Here is a 19,621-nt window from a genome sequence, read left to right on the forward strand (position 1 = left end):
TCATTCACTGACCGATGCAGCCAAGCTCACATCAAACATTGAAGTTGGTACGTTAGCATTGTGGTTCTGTTCCTGTGCTAACAGGATGTCAGACAATATAGAGTCCAGACTGAACTTTTGCTTTTCTTTAGAATGAGAGAAAAACAACATTGTTTTTCTGCACTAAGCAGCTTTGGACAATTTCATTTTGATGGGAAAAAGTAGAAAAAAAACTTCAGGAAAAATGTTCCTCCATGAAGGAGAGAGTATGGAGGTGAAGTCCGAGGTGTCCAGTTTACAGAGTCAGATTTGTAGATAAATATTTGTACCTTCTGTAAATATGAATAATTATAACATGATCAGCTGCATGTTTTACAGTATTTTAATCCGTCTTTGAAAGGGCTTTGAGGTTGGTATTTTCTACATCGGGGTGTCAAACTTGAGGCCTCGAGGGCCGACGTCCCGCTGGTTTCCCAGAAACCCCGCCTTATCTGCTGCTGATTACCTGGATCAGGTGTGTTTAGCCAATAAGAAGCTTCTATGGCAGCTTTGTTGAAAACATGTAGGACACCGGCCCTCGAGGGCTGGAGTTCCACAGCTGTGCTCTCCATCATCAGTTCACTCCAGGTTTCATCAGCTGTCTGCGGCTGCTGCTGCCCTCTGCTGGCCAACACGTCGAACTGCAGGAAACTGGTTGGACACCAGAACCGAATCTCCTACCATGAAGTTCTGGACTCACAGCACCAAGTCTGCCAGTTCAACCCAGAGTTCAGGAAAACTGCGACAATTTTTCATTTTCTAAAGATTTCAAATCGCGAAGGATAAAGTTTTATTTACAACCAAACATCATGAAATGTTTGCTGTTTTCATACACTGGAGAACTACTTTAACTGAACGGTCCTCGGGGGCAAATGAACTTATTTTATTCTCTTCCTTTCTATTCTATCCTATTCTATTCTATTCTATTTTATTCCATTCTATTCTATTCTATTCTATTCTATTCCTTTCTATTCTATTCTATTCTATATCCATTTCTACTCAGTGACTGATCAGGACAAACTGGATCCGTGAGGCTGAAACCGACGTGAGGACAGTAAACGCACCATAAGCTCCTCCCTCTCCCGGACCTCCCTCTCGCCTCTCGTGACAGCGCCTCTGTTATCGCGAGAGTTGTTCTGTCAAATCCCGGAACTTCCATCATGGCAGGCAGCAAGTTGGTGCTGGAAGGTAGAGTTAGTGTAAAAAGCTTTCTTCTGGGCCTCAGCGTGCTCGTGATCCCGCTGATCAGAACCAGCTTCGGACACCTGGACTGGGTCTTCGATTACCTGACGGAAACCTCCGGGAAAATCGTCATCTGCGTCCACATAGCGGCCACCAACGGCCTGCTGCTGCTCATCTACAGAGGTCCTCTCTACAAGGTAAGCTCAGCTGTGGACCAGCAGCTCGGGTCCTCCACAGTCCCGGCTGCTGCTGGCCCGGTTCGGTGTGGAAGAGCTTCATTCTGCTCAGAACCGGAACCGAGCCGCAGGTCTTCACAGCCCGCAGACAGAAGCTGCTAATCCAGGTGTAATCCTATTAGACACAAGCTGGTGAAGCCTAAAGATAGAAGCTGTGATGCTCTGATCAGCTGCTAAAGGGTTCTGGCTGATGAAAGTGGGTCAGAACCGGGTCCTGTCAAAGTGGGTCAGCTGTGATGCCTTCACAGGTCGCTCTGAGAGCCTGCTTCCTGGGAGTCACCTTCGGCTGCGGCTTGATGCTGAGCTTCTCCGAGACCTCCTGGACCCACTTTGGCTGGTATGTGGCTCATTCCAGAGCCTGTGATCCGGGTCAGAACCAGAACCCCATGCGTCCGTCCTCTCTGCAGGTACATGTGCTCCCTGTCCTTCTTCCACTACTCGGAGTACCTGGTGACGGCCATCATCAACCCGCGCAGCCTGTCGCTGGACTCCTTCCTGCTCAACCACAGCGTGGAGTACACGCTGGCGGCCGTGTCCTCGTGGGTGGAGTTCACTGTGGAGAAGCTGACGGTCCCAGGTGGGTCCAGCCCCTCCCTCCATCTGGTCTCCTAACAGAAAGGAAGCCGACGGTTCAGGATCTTCTGAGGAGAATCCGAGTTTCACGCCACGCTTGCAGAGAGAAGGAGTGAGTGGACGTGCATGAGCCGTGACCCCTGACCTCTGCCTGTCCCTGCAGAGCTGAAGCAGCTGAAGTGGCTGAGCGTGGCGGGGCTGATCATGGTGCTGTGCGGCGAGGGCCTGCGGAAGGCCGCCATGTTGACGGCGGGCTCCAACTTCAACCACATCGTGCAGAACGAGAAGGCCCAGAGCCACGTGCTGGTCACCAGCGGCGTGTACGCCTACTTCAGACACCCGTCCTACGTGGGCTGGTTCTACTGGAGCATCGGGACCCAGGTGAGGGCGGGGCAAACTTTGATCGTTTTCTGTCCTTTAATAGTGAATAGAAACGACTTTGGATCCAATTTTATTAAAGTCTAACATATTAATTATAAACTTTAAAAGTTTGTCTCTGAACTTGGAACTTAATATTATTTTCTCATTTAATTGACACGTTAAATATCTAAACAAAACTAAAAATCTGTGATTTTATTGAATTATCAGCATTTACTTCAAAGCCAGAAAAGAGTGTAATGAATGAGTCGATTTTATTTGTAATGATTATAAACCTAATAATTGATGTGAAAAGTCTCATTTTGAGGGATTTTATTTAAGTTTGTGACGTTGAGGTTCATTAAAAGATTAAAATAAAACCAAAAGGTGGAATTTGGAAGGTTTTTTGTTATAAAAGACTTCCAACCTTTACTTTGACACAACTGAGGGTTTTTTTTTTTAAATGTTGAACAATTTAAAAACTCATCCGGTCCAGAGTTCTTCAGTTCACCACATCATAAACCGTAGGAAGAACTTTCTGATTAAACCGGGAAAAAATACTTCAAATTCATAGGAAAGTAGCAGACGGTAGAAAAGACCTGAGAGGGAGTTTATGGTTTAACATTTCTGAGACTTTATCATTTTAAAGGAAAGAAATAGAGACGAGACCTGAAGACATGAAGGAATTCAACTATCTAGACGTTGAACTTTGTTTTTGCTCTTTTTATGTTTCTCTTCTGGACAAAAACAAGCGAAGATCTGAACTTTACCTCTGAAATGAGGGTTTAACCTCTTATGACAATCACAGCGAGCACCGCTAACAGCTCCGCCTCAGTTGGCCCTGTGGGCCTGTGAGACAGGTGAGTCGGCCAGGTGAGTCGACAGGTGAGTCGACAGGTGAGTCAACAGGTGAGTCGACAGGTGAGTCGGTCAGTTGAGTCGGTCAGGTGAGTCGGCCAGGTGAGTCGACAGGTGAGTCGGCCAGGTGAGTCGACCAGGTGAGTCGACAGGTGAGTCAGGTGAGCCACCTGAAGCAGGTCGGAGATGTCCTTAAAGAAGGAGCGTGAGCAGAGAGTGGTCGGCACACAGAAGATGTTACCATGACAACACACCTTTTGAAATAATCTTAAACTATGACGATTGAAGTTCTAATAACGGATGTCATGTGTATATCCGTCTGAAATGACCACGGTCGGAGCGGGATGACGTCCTCAGGTGTTCACTCACACAGAAGTGACCATCTGACACAAATGAGATTTAGACAGACTGTATGAATTCATCATGATCAACGTGATAAAGTGACAGCCCTAAAAAGATTCCAAACTCTCTGCTGACCTCTGGTTCACCTGTGCTCACCTGCTGATGAACGTAGCTCCTCCCACTGTGTGCAGGTCATGCTGTGTAACCCGGTGTGCATCGTGGGCTACACCGTGGCCAGCTGGCGGTTCTTCCGGGAGCGGATAGAGGAGGAGGAGCTGTCGCTCATCCACTTCTTCGCTGAGGACTACGTGGAGTACAAGAAGCGGGTCTCCACCGGCCTGCCCTTCATCTCTGGCATCCGGGTCAACTGAGCCCGGAGCTGGATCTGGACACTACGGACTTTGAGCACCAAAGCGGGTCAGAGCGGGTCTGTCTGTGCGTCTGGACTGCAGCGGCAGCTACTCTCCAAAGGCAAAGCGCTGCAGCCGGCTGGGAGGCCGTCACTGACTCACCGCGGCGGCGGCGGCGGCGGGCAGCCCGGCTGCAGCTCCTCTACTCACCTCAAGGAACCTCTGCTGTACCTGTATTAGAACCCACCTCACCTGTTTCTGTCTGCATGCTCTGTGGCTTCACTCCTCCAGCACGCTAACACCTGACGCTGCACGGGACTCTGGGAAATCTGTGTGACATCGTCTGGCGTTAGGAAGGCGGAGACGGTCTCAAGGAAAATCTGACGGTTCTTCTAATCCTGCTGGGAGACAATCCTGCAGAAATGCTGGAACCAGCTTCCTGTAGCTGCAGTTACCATGTGGGCTCTGCAGGGGGCGCCTCGTCCAGTCTGAAGCTGCAGCGTTTGATGACGTTTGGATTCTTCTGAACGTGCGTGCTCCTCAGCCAGCACAGGCTCACTGTGTCCCTTCAGAGTTCTTCACCGTTCCTGAAGACGTCAGCAGCGTGGCGGTCATCCCTCACGTCTGATGTCTCCTCCGTTCCTGCAGCTTCTTCCGGGTTTTCCTCCATCCTTCTGCAGGCTTCTGGAGCCGCTGCCGTCTGTGCTCATCTTCCTGCTTGGCAGCAGGGGCTCTCCTGCTGGGAGTTCCTGAAGGAACGTTTCATTTTCTGGATGAAAAGTCTCTTTGGTCTGAGTGTCGTCACACTGAAGTGTGTGTGGAGACGCCAACCACCTCCAAACCCTCAGGAGCGAATCCAGCAGAAGAACCAGCACCCAGAGCTCCAAAGTTCCCCGACTGTTTACCTCCAAACACCGTGTAGCACTCCGTGTTTTCAGGAGGACTGACCGACGTTCCGGAGGATAGGATCAAATACTCTCTGCAGAAGAGGAACGTCCATCCTGACCAATCTAAACCTGTCCAAGATGGGTCCTTTGACTAACCAGAACATGAAGGAATCTCTGATCATCTTCACCCACCAACCCAGAACCTTCAGCCAGGATTCACAGGGGGAGTCTGAAACCAGGACTTGGACCAACGTCCGGCTCAGGTGATCCAAAACCCGTCTGCTGGCCCACGCCGCTCTCCTGACATCTCCACTGGAACCTCTGTCTCCGTTCCCTCAGCAGAGTCTGCTGTGACATCATCTCCAGAGGTAGCACACAGCAGCGTGAGGCTTTTCACACAACATCTGTGCAGCATTTCACAGCGAAGCAGGACTTTGTTCTGAGTAAAGGAGAAGACCTCCAGACCTCCTGCTGGTCGTCCTGTCTCTCTGGAGCATGAAGCAGCGGTGGAGCTGCAGAGGCCTCGCTGGGAAGTCTCTGCATGGACGTTCAGCGTCCGTGGACCTGGAGGACGGCAGCAGAAAACCATCCATCCTCCAACCGTCTGTCAGCATCGTTCCTGGATTCTTCTGCAGGTCTCATTTAAAGTTACAGTACAACCACGAGTCCAGTTCAGCACCTCACATTTCTGTTCCCCCGACGACCCGTGAAAGGCGGGAAGGACTAGAGCGTCCGTCAGTCAGCAGGTGGAGCTGCTCTCTGTGGGCTCCTCCGTCCAGAACCCGTTTCCATGGTTACCCATTCCTCATGACTGACTGACTGTGAGCAGTTCCTGGTTTCTAGTTTACAGTCACATGTAGCAGACTGTAGGTTTGAGGTGGAAGCCGTGATCCACGTTCTAGAAATGCTGCATTAAACTGTACAGTTTCATTGATCAGGTTTCTTCTCAGACTGTTGGCTGATGGTCACATGTATTCACTGTCAACAATAAAGAGCCTTGTTTAAGTCTCTGTGGTTTGTTCTGGCAGCTGACAGGAGAAGCAGACGTGACACAGGATCACCATGGAGACGCCATCAACCACTTCCTGCAACATGCGTTTGGATGCTCTGTGATCTGGTTATTTCTTACCTTTTATTCACCTACATTTTCATAACAGGCACAGCAAACAGAAGTCAGGATGTTTAAGGTCCAAACTCCCAGTTTATAGGATGTTTGTGTTGAAGAAATCCCGTTTTAAAGATGTCTTTCATTTGAAGTTGGATGGATTTCCTCCACATCCTGCAGCGTCTGAGCCTTCAGAGCAGAAGGATGTGGAGTTTGGAGATAACCATCAGTGTTTGAACTTCATCGCTGAACATGTGTAACTCTGTGAAGGATGAGAGTGACCTGCATCTGTGTCCACTCTGCCTCCATCACTGCGTCGGTGCTGTTCAGCTGAGCAGGTCAAGAACCAAACTCCCATGAAGACTTTTAGTCTGGTAACAGATTCGTCTTCATCTGCTCTGGTCAGTAATGACCTCCATCTTTCTGCACTGAATCAAGTATTTTTGTTAAATTAACATGGAGGGGGGGGGGGCAGAACAGAACCCCCTGCCACCGTATTGGGTTCCAGGTGGAACCAGTGACAGTATACCAGAGGTCTCCAACCTGCAGCTCCAGAGCCAGATGTGGCTCCTCTTTAGTGTCTCTCCAATCGAAGAATCAAAACATGTTTTTCATTTAAAAATACAGTATGTCTCAAACGTTTACTACAGTTGAACATTTTGACCATGTTTGTGCCACAGAAAGCACAACCAAAGTCACACTTAAGGTATACTGTCATTTAAGGTGGATTGTCTGTTATTAAGGGAATGTTGACGGTTTAAAAATACCCCCCCCCCCACACACACACACACACTCACATTTAGTCATTTATTGTCCATCTTAAAAATGTTTTGCTAACATGAACTGAACCGTTTTGGGTTAAAATGAATAAACGTCATGGGGTCCAAGTGGGATTCGATCCCAGGAGCTTCTGATTACAATCTCTGTGACTTATGCCGCTGCGCCATCTGGTGGACGGTACAAGTATTGTAAGTTCAAACTTGTTTTAACACTGACGGTCTCTACAGTCTATGGTCTCTACAATGCAAACATTGAGGGAATGTTGACGGTGTAAATATATGAGAAAAACAACCCCCCACCCCAACCACAAAAATCGCCATTTTGTCATTTATATTCCTGGTCCATCTTAAAATGTTTTGTGAACCATCATCGAACCGTTTTGGGTTAAAAACCCGCCATGGGCTCTTTGAGCTGCGGGTCTGTGACGGATGTTCTCTGAGGTTTGTTTCATCATCAGGACATATATATATGAAATCTCAATGACTTCTGTTTGTTGTTTAGCAGCAGGAGAAGCTGCTTCCGGTCAGACCACAAACACAAACTAATTTCACGTCACGTGAGCGGTTTAGGATTCTCTTTTCTGACAAATGTCAATAATATAAAAAATCGATTGAAGATTTCCGGATCGATCGGTGATTCGGGGTTCGACTTTCACGCATGCGCACAGCCGGTTCTTCCTTTCTGCTAGCTTCTCCGTCATGGCGCCTATCGTAAGTACAAACGCGTCACAACAAAAGCATGAAAACGCTCATTTTCCGGTGAAAATTCGCTCCTGGAGCGGCTGCGGTCACACTCGCCGGTTGTGGGGGTGTTGTGTGAGGACGGCGGGTGTCCCGGTGGTTCTGGGGCGGTCCGGAGGAGCCTGTTGGAGCCGGAGGGGTTCGGGGCCTGCTAGCTCCTGCGGCCGCTCGCAGCTCACCACGCTGCGGAGTCCGAACGCTGATGCTCCCGCTGAGCGTGTTCGTGACGCGGCGGCGGGATGAGCGGGACGTCCGGGCTCCGACGGAGCTCCGGACCGCGTGTAGACCAGCGAACGGGACGTTTGGTTCCGAAGGCTGAAAGCTTCACGTGAATGTGTAGTTCCGGTAACGAGCGGTTGGTGTTTCTGCAGCAGAAGAAGCAGAACTCCGGCAAAGGTGGGAAGAAGAAGAAGCAGGTCCTGAAGTTCACTCTGGACTGCACCCATCCGGTGGAGGACGGCATCATGGACGCTGCCAACTTCGTAAGTGTCCGTCCACACCGGCTACAGAAGGCTGTCGGGGAACCCGGTTCCTCGGACGGTTCTCCAGCATCTTCAGGGCTGCTGGGCAGCAGGAACCGCCGAGTGGATCAGTGGATCATCAGCAGCTGGATCTGTCTCAGACATGATGGTGACGGATGGAGAGAAAATAGACTCACTCGATCCGTGTGCGCGTTAGTCTTCATTTGGACATAAGTACACAAATATGAAACAGACATTACTGCAAATTACAGCAGCTTAAAGCTAACTACACACACAAATCTTAAAAAAATATCTGATATACCTACACAAAAGCAAATGTATTTGGAAAGAAATAAGTATGACCCCGATTTATGTGTGCATCATTCTTGATGTGTGTGTATGTAATTCATAAAATACATTATGTGCATAACTATAAAAAATTAAACAAAAGACGATTTATACATGCAAAAATTAAAATTACAACAGCTTAAAACTACACTCACTTTTTACGTGCACACAAAACCTCAGTTACGCACAAATCTGATTTGTAATCTAATTTTTACGTCTCCAAGTGGTGCGTTCAAATGCTGTTTGAATGCTGGGTCATCTGAGTTTTCCTATTATTAAGAAAGTGTGAAAATATCAGATTACACCAGATAATATTCACAATACGAGTTCAAAGCAGCCAGTAAGGTAACTCTAACGACCCAGCATTCTAGCAGCATTTAAACGCATCACTTCAGGATGAATCTCGGAGATAAACAGTCTCACATTAGAATTTATGGAGAGAAATAACTATCACCTTGATTTATGCGTGCATAATTCCTGATCTGTAACTTATTATACATTTTGTGCATAAGTACTAAAATTACTTAATTCAAAAACCTCTGATGACCCAGCATTCTAGCAGCATTTAAACGCATCACTTTGGGATGAATCTTGGAGATAAACAGTCTCACATTAGAATTTATGGAGAGAAATAACTATCACCTTGATTTATGCGTGCATAATTCCTGATCTGTAACTTATTATACATTTTGTGCATAAGTACTAAAATTACTTAATTCAAAAACCTCTGATGACCCAGCATTCTAGCAGCATTTAAACGCATCACTTTGGGATGAATCTTGGAGATAAACAGTCTCACATTAGAATTTATGGAGAGAAATAACTATCACCTTGATTTATGCGTGCATAATTCCTGATCTGTAACTTATTATACATTTTGTGCATAAGTACTAAAATTACTTAATTCAAAAACCTCTGATGACCCAGCATTCTAGCAGCATTTAAACGCATCACCTGAAGTCTAACATCAGATTTGTGTGTAATTTTGTTTCAAGCTGTTATTTAATCTGATAGTTTGTGTAACTTGTACTTTATATTAGTTTAAATGCCATAATTATGTATGGGTCACAAATAGAATTACACATGCACAAATCTGGGTGAGTCCATTTTCTTTCCACGTGGAGCTCCTGCACACCACGACTCCCTGCATCTCCTCGTGTTCCCGCAGGAGCAGTTCCTGCAGGAGCGCATCAAGGTGAACGGGAAAGCTGGCAACCTGGGTGGAGGCGTGGTGTCCATAGAGAGGAGCAAGAGCAAGATCACAGTTTCCTCCGAGGTGCCCTTCTCCAAAAGGTGAGCTGTCCGTGGTTTGAGGACGTGAGGCGTGTGCAGACAGGTGGAGGTGGGACCTCCAGGAGAAACTAGACCACAGCTCTGTAGAACGGAGACGAGCTGCTGCTCCAGACTCATCACTGACGACCCAACGTGAGGATAGAAAACACTCCAGTTGTTGACTCAATGAGGACGCGTTTGTTTTTCTCCTCAGGTTGTTGAATAGAGCAGCAAAAATCCATCCAGTCTATTTGAAGATTCAGTGTCTAATGACGCTTTTCTGTTTGATGAATATTCATGAGATCAAAGATGTTTTTGGTGTTTAGGTTTTATAAATAGGCCTCAGTCAGCACAGTTTTGATACAATATATGTAAGTTTGTTTGTGTTGTGGAGTACTTTACACTGTGTTTTAATAAAAATGTATGTTGTAAGACTAGGGCTGGGTTAATAGAATCGATCTGAATTTATCTAAACCCAATAGATCAATCATCAATCCCTAAAAGTAGAGATCTAACACAGAAAGCTCAAGTCCATTAGCTTGATGCTAACGTATAACGTAAACCGTTTAAACTCTAAATTGAATTAAAGAATCGAAAATAATCTGAATCAAATCAATGCAGGATTTTGTGAATCTAATTATTTATACCCAGCCCTATGGAAAACCTTTGATCTAATTTCCTCTTTTTACTGATCTAAAAAATGATCCCAACCGTGACTCCAAAACCTCTACACCATGTGTTAAAATCCAGGCCCGGGGGCCAGATCCGGCCCTCTGGGTAATTCTGTCCGGCCTGATGTCATCTTGCTCTATTTTTATGGAGAGTAAAATATTGAAAGTTATTTAAGGCCTAAATTGACTTATTCTGGAATAATATTCCCACCTTTTTATTATTCATAATTATGTTTAAAAGTTAGTTTTAAAAATGTAGTTTTAGAGTGTTCAATAAATGTTTCTTATTCGGCCCGCGACACGAGGTGTTTGGGATTTTGGCCAAAAATCACTTTTATTTTTCTTTAACCAGACTCACTGTGGGGGGTAAGAGCTGCAGGTTGCACAGCTCTGATCTAGATGTTTGATTCATGCGCATCAGCTCACTCCTGCAGGTCAGCTCACTCCTGCAGGTCAGCTCGCTCCTGCAGGTCGGCTCGCTCCTGCAGGTCAGCTCGCTCCTGCAGGTCAGCTCGTTCTTGTCCCATGCTGCATCTCTCCCACATCCTCGTTACTGCGACTCATTGCCACAATCTTGCTCGTCATCCATAGTTCTGCTGTATTTCAATTACATTTTGTAAAAGCAAATTCTCAACCTAAATTTCAAGGTTTCTAATCATCACTTTGAAGTTTTCTTGGACTAAAATCACCTCTAGGAATACGTGCACACCTCTCGTGCACTCCATTCCAAAGGATGAACCTGGTTGTAGAGTAGCATCGGTTAGGGACCATCTGCAGCTCCACCCTCCAACATGTTCATTTGTGATGGAGCGTGTGCACGTGTCAGGCATGCGCACGTGTCATGCAGTATGACCTGACCTGAACTCGCTGCTCGTCTGCAGGTATCTCAAGTATCTGACCAAGAAGTACCTGAAGAAGAACAATCTCCGTGACTGGCTGCGCGTGGTCGCCAACACCAAGGAGAGCTACGAGCTGCGCTACTTCCAGATCAACCAGGATGAAGAGGAGGAGGAGGATGAAGATTAAAGTGTCATTCACGCTGTTTTTGTACATTAAATTTTGTTTGGAGTACAGAAGCTTCTGGAGGTCGTGTTCATCTGTGGGGTCATCAGTCCAGCCTGAATTTACATCAATGTTTTATTAATCATTGCAATGGAAAACAACACAATGTAACAAAGAATTTACGTAAAAAATGCAAAGCAGACAGAAGGACGAACGAACCCGGCCCACGCCGTGGTTCTCCAGTTCTGACTGGCCCGCGAGACCGCTTAGAGCGCTGGAATAGTTCAAACCAATCAGACAAAGGAGTCAGACGCTGAGGTCTTGAAGGACTGAGGTGAGCATCCAAGATGCAGAAGTGAAGGAAGAACAAAGGAATGTAACATCAGGTGGAGTGCACCAACGCAGAACCCGTTCCAGATCCTGATTGTGGAACGGGGCGCACACAGATCCTCAGACTCCTCCCTGACCCGACGGTGAACGTAGAAAAGGCACAGGTATGGAGTGTTGGTCTCTGAACCCCCCAGAAGAGCTGGTAGCACCAGAAGACATCAGAACCATGCAGACCAAAACGTTAAACAAAAACCGGTTCTGGGGGTTTGGGTTGGAGTCCTGCCGGACCTCCGCTGAGGTGAGGATGACGTGCAGGCCGCGCGTCCGTCCACGGGCCCTGGCCTTCTGGTCCAAGTCGGCGTGGAGCCACGTTTGCTGGTAGTTGAGATGTGTTTGTGCGCGCCTCCCCTCCCCCGAGCTCGCCGCCCCGCAGACGGGACGGGCGGAGCTTCAGAGCGTTCGGGGGTTGTACTCGGGCAGCTTCTTCAGCCTCTCCTGCTCCTGCGGGGTGTCCTGCCGGGCGATGGCCAGCGTGTGAGAGTAACCCATCACCACCTGCAGGGACAGCGGCGCCATCATCAGCTGTACGCTCAGGATTCAGGTATCTGCAGCAGTTCTGACGGGTCTGCTGTCAGAACGTCGATCCTGACCTGTCTACGGTCTGGTCACAGCGGCTGGAATCAGGTGGTCTTCAGGACTAAAGGCAGACAGGTTTGTTCTCAGGTAACCTGGAGGTTCTCTCACTGAGTCTGTTCCTGATCAGACCAGCAGCAGCTTCACACCAGAGCTGAAGGTGAGAGGAACCTGTCTTCCTGCTTCGCTGGAAGACAGGTTCCTCTTGTTCAAAAGTTCTTCTCAGAACTTTTGGAATCCAGCTTGATGCTCAAACCAGCAGCCTGCATGTCAGTATCAGTGTAACAGGAGGCCTTTCTCCACTGTGTTCATGTCCAGCCAAAGCTGCAACAGACTCAGTGTGAAACCCAAAATACCCACAATCCCCTGGGAACTATGAAAACTAAAGAAAGAACCACCAGGAAAAACACTCAAGTGTTCCTAAACTCAACGCGGTTCTGCAAGTAACACAAATGAACAAACTTCATTCTCGACCTTCACTGATGGAGAACTTTTGATTCCCTTGAACGAGAGAATGCTTTCATCTCTGTTGGTATGAACGGAGGGAGAGAAGAGCAGGTGAGGGGAGACACCTGTTCAGGTACCTGCTCAATGTAAATGCCGTCCAGGGTTTTGACCTCCTGTGCAGTCGTGGAGGACTTGGGTTTGTTGTCTCCGTATCCCTGAAGAGAAAAAGACACCAGATGGTCAGAGCAGTTCCGACTGACTCCGCCCACCCATCCATCAGGACGGAGCTCCTTACCAGCTCCCCAAAGGTGGGAGAGGGCCCCCAGCTGATTGTGCTCTCGTCTGCAGCAATGATGATGCTGCTCTTCCTGGAACACAGCAGACATGGAGCTGACAGGGAGACCGGGGCTGCTGTGGTTAAACGTCTGCAGTGACATCTGGACCACTGACTGGACATTACAGGTGCAACATCTGGACTACTGACTGGACATTACAGGTGTAACATCTGGACCACTGACTGGACATTACAGGTGTAACATCTGGACCACTGACTGGACATTACAGGTGTAATATTCTCTTCAATGGATCAGGAAACCTTTATCCAAAACTTAGACCAGTGGGACTCAGATTTGTCTCAATCCGGATTTTCAAAGACGATTTCATGATTTAATTTGAAGGCGATTTTTTGAGGGTATAGGTCAATTCGGTTCAATTCTGCTTCAGACGGATCGAACTGGTTTGATTGACAGAACAGAAATTGATTAATTGTTACACCACTACTGTCTAAAGAGAACTGGACTGAGTGACTCCTCCCCCTGGTGTTCCAAACAGGAAGTACCTAATCAGTAATCAGAACAATCCTTCTGGATCTGGTACCTTTTTTTACCACGTTCATGTTTGTTTTCTGGTTATCGGGTCAAATCAGGATCAGATTAAACCAAATGAAAATCAAGATTGAAAATTTGACAGCAGTTATAAACTTGAAAATACACATTGAAAACTTGAAAGAAATATTGAAAATTTGAAGAAAAAAAAAAAAATGAAACCAGAAGAAAAAAAACTAAAACTGCTACGAACTTTAAAAAAAAGTTTATTTTTTTAATTGAGAATGAGTGTTTTTCAAGTTTTCATTCACTTTAAGCTGATCCTGATTTGACCCCATAGCTGGTCTCACATGAAGGTTCGACAGATTCTCCCAAACCCACTTTCTAGTGATAAGGGGCGTGGCCTTCCTGTAAGCTCACTCCTGATTGGTGAGAATGGTTGCCTTAGAAATGCTGACCCAGGCTTCTGGTTCCAACATGGCGGCGTCCACATCAGGGAAAAATGGCGATTGAATTGACTTCATTTGGTTGGAGCTGGAGGTAAACCTTTTTCTGTGGGTGACGTCACACTCACTCAGTCCAGTTCTCTTATACAGTCAATGGTTTGGAAGGATTTCTTAGAGGAGCAGGCAGCTCTGTGCTCAGCACACATGTGGTGGTTATGGGATGACGGTGATGTTGGGCAGCAGAGCCGCCATCAGAGTGACTGTTAACACTGTGGGCCTTCTAACACCCCCCCGCCTTCCTGTTTAAAACTGGATATTAGGGACTGGGGGGTTAAACTAGCGCAGACACATTACAGAAAACTTCAATTTCTACCCAGAACACCTGATCCGATGGGAGGAGTTCGGCACTCACCCACAAGCCAGACTGCGGATCTTCCAGCCGCACAGATCCTGCACCGCTTTGGGGTACATGGTGGACTCTCTGGAAGTGTTCGTCACACCCCAGAAAAACAGCCCCCCTGCAAAAACACGCCATCAGTCCACTGGACGTGTAGTGTCAGTCATGAGCAGCGCCGCGTCCGCTCGTACCCATCTCGTTGACGGCGAAGGAACACTGGTATCCTGCGTAGATCTGAGCGGCTCCGCGTCCAGGGAAGTCGAACAGCTTGACGAGCCGAGGAACCATCTCGTCCTTCTGCTCCGTGTGGCCCAGACGGCCGTACCCTCCGAAGCCCCAGCTGAAGACCCGCTTCTGGGAGTCCAACACCAGCTGCACACCACAAAGGCAGCACCGCTGTCAGACTGAAACCGTCACAGCCACGGCGACCGCCGAGCACCCCTCACCGTGTGGTTGGCCCCGCACGCCACGTCCCGCACCACCACGTTGGGCACAGGCATGATCTGGCCGTCCTTGGACTTCTCGATGAAGATGGCGACGCGTCGAGGAATCAGCTCGCAGTCGAACTCGATCCGCTGCGCTCGAGCGATGAACTTCCCGTCGCTGTTGTGGCCTGCCGTGATGCACAGGAGGTCAAATGAGTCCACAAGAGTCAGACGGCTGGGGTGACAGCACTCATCATCTAATCGAGGTTTCTGTTGCCATGACAACGACCTCAAGTTTCACTGCCAGAAGACCATGAAGGCTGCAAGACTGCAAACCTTCACCTCCAAACAACAGGACGAGTAAAGCAGGCAACGCTGAAGTATAAAGTATCCTTTAGTATTTGCAGTATTTTAGCTACAGAAAAAAACTTTGTGTCTCCAGCTTACCGAGCTGTCCGTACTCGGGACATCCAAACGAGTACAGGTTTCCTTTGCAGTCCACCACCATGGAGAACTCGGCGCCGCAGGACACCTTCACCAGAGGCTGACCGTTGTAGGAGATCTGAGCAGAGACCAAGCAGACCCGTTCAAACCATCCGTCCCACAGGCTGGGAGGGAGGGGTAAGGACCAGGACACAGCTCACCGGTGCTGGACTCAGGACTGCATCCGTCTGGTTCCCCTGACCAAGCTGGCCCAGCTTGTTCTCACCAAAAGAGTACGCAGTACCGTCCTCTGAGGAGACAGGACGAGAACCCCAGTTTACATCCAGACTGCAGGCTCAGGACTCTGACAATAAATGAACCGAGGGGCTCCATCCATGAAATATTAGCAGTAATTAATGATTTAAGAGGAGTAATAACAGAAGAAATATTGTGAAAAAAATTAAATTTCTCAAGAAGATGTTTGAAAAATGTATCAGATCAAAAATGTTTATTCTGAGAATGACAGAAACAGCTGTTTGTTTCTCTGTAGACGTCTGTGGGTTTGACTTCCTGAAGTCAGCGGATACTTCCTGTTTGGAACGTAAAGGGGTCACTCAGTGCAGTTCTCATATACAGTCAATGGTACAAAAGAGACCAACAGCTTTAGCAAAGATAACGCTACAGTGGTTGCTAACCCAACTATTTGTAGTCACGGTTCCCTCATTTATCGTTCGAGTTACGTTCTAAAGCTAACCCATGATTTTTTTTTTATGCTTATAAATGTTTTCATGCTTTAAAACTTTATCCACCTTTTTCAGAAAGACAGGAACGTTTTCACAATTCTCTCTCTTGTTGAAACTCTCAAAGTTCAAACTTTCATTGAAAAATAAATCCAGGATTATAGAATGAAAACAAAGATCTGATTGCAATGAAAGATAAATGTACGTTTTTATGAGAGACATGGCATCAACAGCCAATCAGGATGCAGAACACAGTGTATTTATACAGGATGAAAATGGCAGTAATGAAAAACCTGTGAACAGCGAGACTGAAAGGTGAAACCCCATAGAGAGAGGACACCATCGGAGAACTCTCAGGTTCAGTGAACTGAACGCAACACAAGTGAAGACACTTTAGCAAAATTAAAGCTTCAAAAGTCCTTTGAGAAACCTCTGAGGTGTTTCAGCAGCATGTTAAAAGACACTCCATCCTGCATGGTTGAATACTTTCAGACTGAAGGGGAGGCTGTGTGAGCCCACCTGTCAGAACCAGGGTGTGATTGCGTCCACAGGCGGCAGACACAATCACATGTTCTGCCAGAGCCTCGATCAACTTTGGAGCCTCGATGCGTTTTGTGTCTCCGTGACCCAGCTGACCTTTGTCGTTACGACCTGCAGAAGAACAAACAAGTGAGTTCACACTGAAACGCTTTAGCGGGAAGAAAACGGGAAAAACGGGATGAGAACGGTTCCAGATTCAAGAAAAGTATAATAATATTTGCTCGTTAGCTGATTCTTTTGGTGGTCACCACGATAAATCCTCCGACTCGTTTCCCTCCATGCTCCTCTACATCCATGAACCTCCTCTTCGGTCTTCCTCTAGACCTCCTAGTGTCTCCATCCTCAGCATCATTGTACCAACATAATCACTGCTCGTCCTCTCCACATGTCCAAACATCTCCGTCTGCATCTCTACATTGATCTCCAGAACATCTACCATGATCTGATCGCCTGATGGATTCATTCCTGATCATCCCGGTATCTCCCAAAGAGAACCTCAGCATCTTCATCTCTGCTGCCTCCAGCTCTGCTTTCTGTCTCTGCATCAGTCTCTGAATCAGCAACACTGCTGCTCTTACCACAGTCTGACCTTCCTTTCATTCTTGATGACAGTCACACCTGGAACCTTCTGCTACCTGTTCCAACCTGCTTGAAAACACTCTCCTCCTCTCCAGATGTTCCTCCCCTGCTCTCACTATAGATCACAATGTCATCTGCAAACATCCTGATCCACAGAGATTCCTGTCTTTAACCACTAACAAAACTCATGCGATTTATTTTTTTCATGTAATTAATCTAATTAATGTATTTTTAATGGAACCTTAATGATGGCTGTGAAAAGCTTTATTTTTGAAATATTTTCATTTAAATTCATGATATTGTGGTGCAGTAAAAGATCAAAATAAAACGAAAAATGCAGCTTTATGAAGTTTTCTTATTATGAGACCTCCAACCTTTACTTTTACATCAGTAAGAGGGATTTCTTCAATCTATGAATTGTATTGTTGACTGTTGTTGATTATCTCTTGGTGTTTACGTGTATGAATGACTCCTTCACCACCTCCTCATCTCAAGAGGACTTCCCAGGTTATATAAAAGTAAAATAAATAAAGAAATCTCAAATCATTAAAAAAAAACAAGATCAAACTCCTGGTCCAGAGTCTTCTAATTTAAAATGTTAAAACAGAAGGAACAATTTCCTGAGCAACACAGAAGTACTGACCACAAACTACTTATTAATGCTAAAATGTTGACAAACTTATTCCATAGTTCAGCTTCTGATACCATCACAGATCAGAGAATCCCGTTTATGATAATGAACACTTCCTCTGGCTTTATCCCTTAACAGCTGTTTGTGTTAGTTCTGTCAAGAACTACAAAGTCACACATTGATGATGTCACAGCAGCGACACAGACGTGCTGAGAGCAATGGAGGTTTCTGCTGAGTTCATACAAACATTCAAGTGAACAGTTGGAGGTTTAAGATTCGAGAACACAACTACAGTTAGGGATTAAAAATCAGATTAATGTGACTAAAAAACATCAATGTGATCATTTGACAAACCAGATCAAAATAAACAATTGCTTAGCTTTCTTCATAAATTAACTTACATATTACAATTAAAATAAACTAATTTTGCTTTTAGATTTCTGTTTGGCAGTCATCACTGTCTCTCACAGAAAGGAGGTTCCTGGTTAATCCTGGCCAGGTTCTCCCTGTGCACGTGTGCACATGCACGAGGATGAACCACGATCAGACAGAGAGGTGCTAAGCTAACACCTCCGATGGCGTCTGGTTACGATCCCACTCACCCCAGCTCCAGAGCTTGCCGTCGGTGGTCATGAGGAGGCTGTGAGCAGCACAGGGTCCAGAAACCACGCCGCTCACCTGGACGTCATTCAAGCAGCCGTAATGGTGGGGACCCCACAGGTTCTGGCCCAGGTTACGGAAAGCAGCTGGAAACACATGCAGACTATCTTTAAAACAAAACCACCGATGAGCTATAAGCCATATCTAAAGACCTCAGTTCATCACGTTACAGGTGTTGGAGAACAAAATGGTAAATGTTGTACACTTGTGTAGCGCTCTCTACCCTCCGAGGGCCCAAAGCGCTTCGCAGTCATAGACCCGTTTACACACAGGTGGCAGCTCCGCTGCCGACCAGAGGCAATTCGAGGTTAGGGGTCTTGCCCAAGGACACTTCGACACAAGGTGGGAATTGAACCCATAATCTGATCAGGAGTCGACCGCCTGACCGCTCCACCACGGCCACCCCATAAGAAACTTGAGCATCTGGTTGTGATGAGCTGCAGTGCACTTCCTGTTATGACGCTCACTTCTCAGAAAAATTCACCAGCGTTCTAAAAATAAACATTTAGCATCAAGATGTGATTAGAACCGATAACACGATCTGCACTTAAAGATCAGAGTGAAGCCCCGCCTTCTTTTCCAGTCACTTTAGTTTTTCATTTCTACTAAAATCATTTTCTAAGACTAAATACAGGTGAAAGATGAAGATATTTTAAAGTCATGTTTTTGAACAGACAGACTCATGGATCTAAAGCTTTGATAAAAAAATCTTTCATTAGCAGCTTTAGCTTCAGGAAAACATGACAGAGACCACAAGCTGCTTTTATTACTTTGTGGAACTCTGAAGTACTTCAACATTTTAATTCATTGCTTCTCCTGCAGACTGATATGGTCCTTTAAAGACTAACAGCCTCAGATCATGGTAACTAAAGTTTACACAACTCTTCACTTTTATTACTACTTTAGTTATAGTTACAAACTGTTGGAATATTAGAAAAACATGTAAAGATGCGAAAGACATCTGATTTTTGATGAAGGAAGAAGCTCAAGAGATGCAGAAGCAATTCCACAGAGATCCTCTCAGATCACTGGAGTTCATTCTCCTGATGTCTGAAGGCCTGAAACTCTTCACATGCAGCCGTGACCTTTAACCTGAACCACACACGAGGGATTTGTAAAAGGTTAATGAATGAGTGTTAAAGTGGGTCACATGATCGCAGCTCTGTTAGCTTTCAGATCAACACTTATACAGACGTCTGCATCTAAAGAAAATCTTCAAATCAGAGCTCAGTTCGAGCATAAAGACGGATAACTTTGATTTCTGCTGCGCAGACGTGACATTTCAGAACCCCCCCACTCTGGACTGCTTGAATACCTAAATCAGGTGTGTTCAGCCAACCAGGACATGGAATCACCTCAGTCAG

General features: G+C 46.5%; 3 protein-coding genes across 7 annotated transcripts in view; 2 read left to right on the top strand and 1 right to left on the bottom strand.

Moving 5' to 3' along the window:
* The first annotated feature begins 1,063 nt into the window (after nucleotides 1-1,063).
* icmt (isoprenylcysteine carboxyl methyltransferase) lies at nucleotides 1,064-5,808 on the top strand. Its single transcript, XM_024263899.2, has 5 exons — nucleotides 1,064-1,397; nucleotides 1,685-1,773; nucleotides 1,844-2,013; nucleotides 2,173-2,390; nucleotides 3,758-5,808. The coding sequence occupies exons 1-5, from the start codon at nucleotides 1,179-1,181 to the stop codon at nucleotides 3,935-3,937; spliced, it is 876 nt and encodes a 291-aa protein (XP_024119667.1). The 5' UTR covers nucleotides 1,064-1,178; the 3' UTR covers nucleotides 3,938-5,808.
* A 1,440-nt stretch (nucleotides 5,809-7,248) lies between these two features.
* LOC112140881 (60S ribosomal protein L22) lies at nucleotides 7,249-11,256 on the top strand. Its single transcript, XM_024263908.2, has 4 exons — nucleotides 7,249-7,398; nucleotides 7,800-7,910; nucleotides 9,406-9,530; nucleotides 11,062-11,256. The coding sequence occupies exons 1-4, from the start codon at nucleotides 7,387-7,389 to the stop codon at nucleotides 11,204-11,206; spliced, it is 393 nt and encodes a 130-aa protein (XP_024119676.1). The 5' UTR covers nucleotides 7,249-7,386; the 3' UTR covers nucleotides 11,207-11,256.
* A 47-nt stretch (nucleotides 11,257-11,303) lies between these two features.
* Nucleotides 11,304-19,621, bottom strand: part of rcc2 (regulator of chromosome condensation 2) — a 14,529-nt gene continuing 6,211 nt past the window's right edge. For all 5 annotated transcript variants that reach the window (XM_024263906.2, XM_024263901.2, XM_024263902.2 and 2 more), the window contains exons 4-13: nucleotides 18,200-18,343; nucleotides 16,367-16,498; nucleotides 15,329-15,417; nucleotides 15,132-15,246; nucleotides 14,706-14,872; nucleotides 14,451-14,631; nucleotides 14,275-14,380; nucleotides 12,888-12,960; nucleotides 12,730-12,807; nucleotides 11,304-12,067 (exon numbers count right to left, since the gene is read on the bottom strand). In XM_024263906.2, the coding sequence (XP_024119674.1) occupies nucleotides 11,963-12,067; nucleotides 12,730-12,807; nucleotides 12,888-12,960; nucleotides 14,275-14,380; nucleotides 14,451-14,631; nucleotides 14,706-14,872; nucleotides 15,132-15,246; nucleotides 15,329-15,417; nucleotides 16,367-16,498; nucleotides 18,200-18,343 (1,190 nt within the window). In that variant the 3' untranslated portion in view covers nucleotides 11,304-11,962. The remainder of the gene's footprint in view (nucleotides 12,068-12,729; nucleotides 12,808-12,887; nucleotides 12,961-14,274; nucleotides 14,381-14,450; nucleotides 14,632-14,705; nucleotides 14,873-15,131; nucleotides 15,247-15,328; nucleotides 15,418-16,366; nucleotides 16,499-18,199; nucleotides 18,344-19,621) is intronic.

The sequence above is a fragment of the Oryzias melastigma genome, linkage group LG7, assembly GCF_002922805.2.
Source record: "Oryzias melastigma strain HK-1 linkage group LG7, ASM292280v2, whole genome shotgun sequence".
Classification (NCBI taxonomy): Eukaryota; Metazoa; Chordata; class Actinopteri; order Beloniformes; family Adrianichthyidae; genus Oryzias; species Oryzias melastigma.